The sequence below is a fragment of the Pundamilia nyererei genome, unplaced genomic scaffold (genome assembly GCF_000239375.1).
Source record: "Pundamilia nyererei isolate P.nyererei 1_Seehausen unplaced genomic scaffold, PunNye1.0 scaffold02132, whole genome shotgun sequence".
NCBI classification, from domain to species: Eukaryota; Metazoa; Chordata; class Actinopteri; order Cichliformes; family Cichlidae; genus Pundamilia; species Pundamilia nyererei.
The window spans coordinates 2,572-3,912 of NW_005189533.1; the positions used below are offsets into that span (position 1 = coordinate 2,572).

The following is a 1,341-nucleotide window of genomic DNA, read 5'->3' on the forward strand; positions in this document are numbered from 1 at the left end:
TGTTTGATATTTGGGTGAAGAGAACAGCATCGCTGTCAACTGATCACCAGTATTAATTTGTATTAGATGGCAGGAAGATGCCATGGGACTGATCTGTAAACCTAAACAGGTAGTGAGAGTGAGACTCCATGGCAGAGGCAGCTGGTAGGTCAGAAGGTTGTCACTGCCCATTGTGGTGACAATCCTAAGGACTCCATACATGAACATTAATTCAACAGTGACAAATAAAGCTGGAATACTACTACTAATAATAATGGATTGCATTTATATAGCACTTTTGGAGACCCTCAAAGTGCTTTACAATTCTCACATTCACACACTGGTGGAGGCTACAGTTGTAGCCACAGCTGCCCTGGGGCAGACTGACAGAAGCGAGGCTGCCATATTGCACCATGGGCCCTCTGGCCAACACCAGTAGGCGGTAGGTGAAGTGTCTCGCCCAAGGACACAACAACCAAGACAGAGCTGGGGATCGAACCTTTCCACCTTCCGGTTACAAGAAGGTCGCCCATGGGGCGACCGTGGTTCAGGGGGTGGGAATTAAGTACATGGAGAAACCTCAATGTACTTAAATTTTCCAGTTTTTATTTTTTATTCAACTGTATATACAATTATTTGAAGTAATTTGCTATTTTGCCATTAAGCACTAAAACTTTACAAAACCAAGGTTGCTGATAGGTCACACTGTAGTCCGGGGGTCTCGACATCCAGGCTCCGAGGGCCAGTGTCCTGCAGGTTTTAGATATCTCCCTGGGTCAACACCCCTGATTTAAATGATTAATTCATTATCAGGCCTCTGGAGAACTTCAAGACATGTTGAGGAGGTAATTTAGCCATTTAAGTCAGCTGTGTTGGATCACGGACACATCTGAAACCTGGAAGACACCGGCCTTCAAGGCCTGGAGTTCGAGATCCCTGTTGTAGTCAGAGTGAAAACACACATCAGCTTTCATTAACCATGAGTCCACAACCTGTGTCTTTAGGTGACTATGAGCGTCTTAAACAAGAAGGCAGTGAGGTGATCCTGGATGTTGTCCAAGGTTTCAAACACCCAAACTACAACACCAAGACCATGGACAATGATATTGCCCTGCTGCGCCTACAGACCCCCGCTCCCACGACTGAGTACATCGTCCCCATTTGTCTGCCAGGACGCGAGATGGCCGAGCGAGTGCTCCACCTGAACGGCACTAAGACTGTTGTCTCTGGCTGGGGCAAAGAGGACATGAACAGCACTAAGCACAGCTCAGTGCTCAACGTTATTGAAATCCCATTGGTCAGCCACAGCATCTGTACTCAGCAGATGTTCCCCCACACGATCTCCAACAACGTCCTCTGTGC

General features: G+C 47.2%; 1 protein-coding gene across 1 annotated transcript in view; it reads left to right on the plus strand.

Annotated features, from left to right (window-relative positions):
* LOC106456051 (vitamin K-dependent protein C-like) overlaps positions 1-1,337 on the plus strand; it is a gene marked incomplete at both ends in the record, with an annotated part of 3,902 nt that extends 2,565 nt beyond the window's left edge. Inside the window, 2 exons of the mRNA XM_013908183.1 lie at positions 504-564; positions 984-1,337. Coding sequence (XP_013763637.1) covers positions 504-564; positions 984-1,337 — 415 coding nt within the window. The remainder of the gene's footprint in view (positions 1-503; positions 565-983) is intronic.
* Positions 1,338-1,341: the final 4 nt, after the last annotated feature.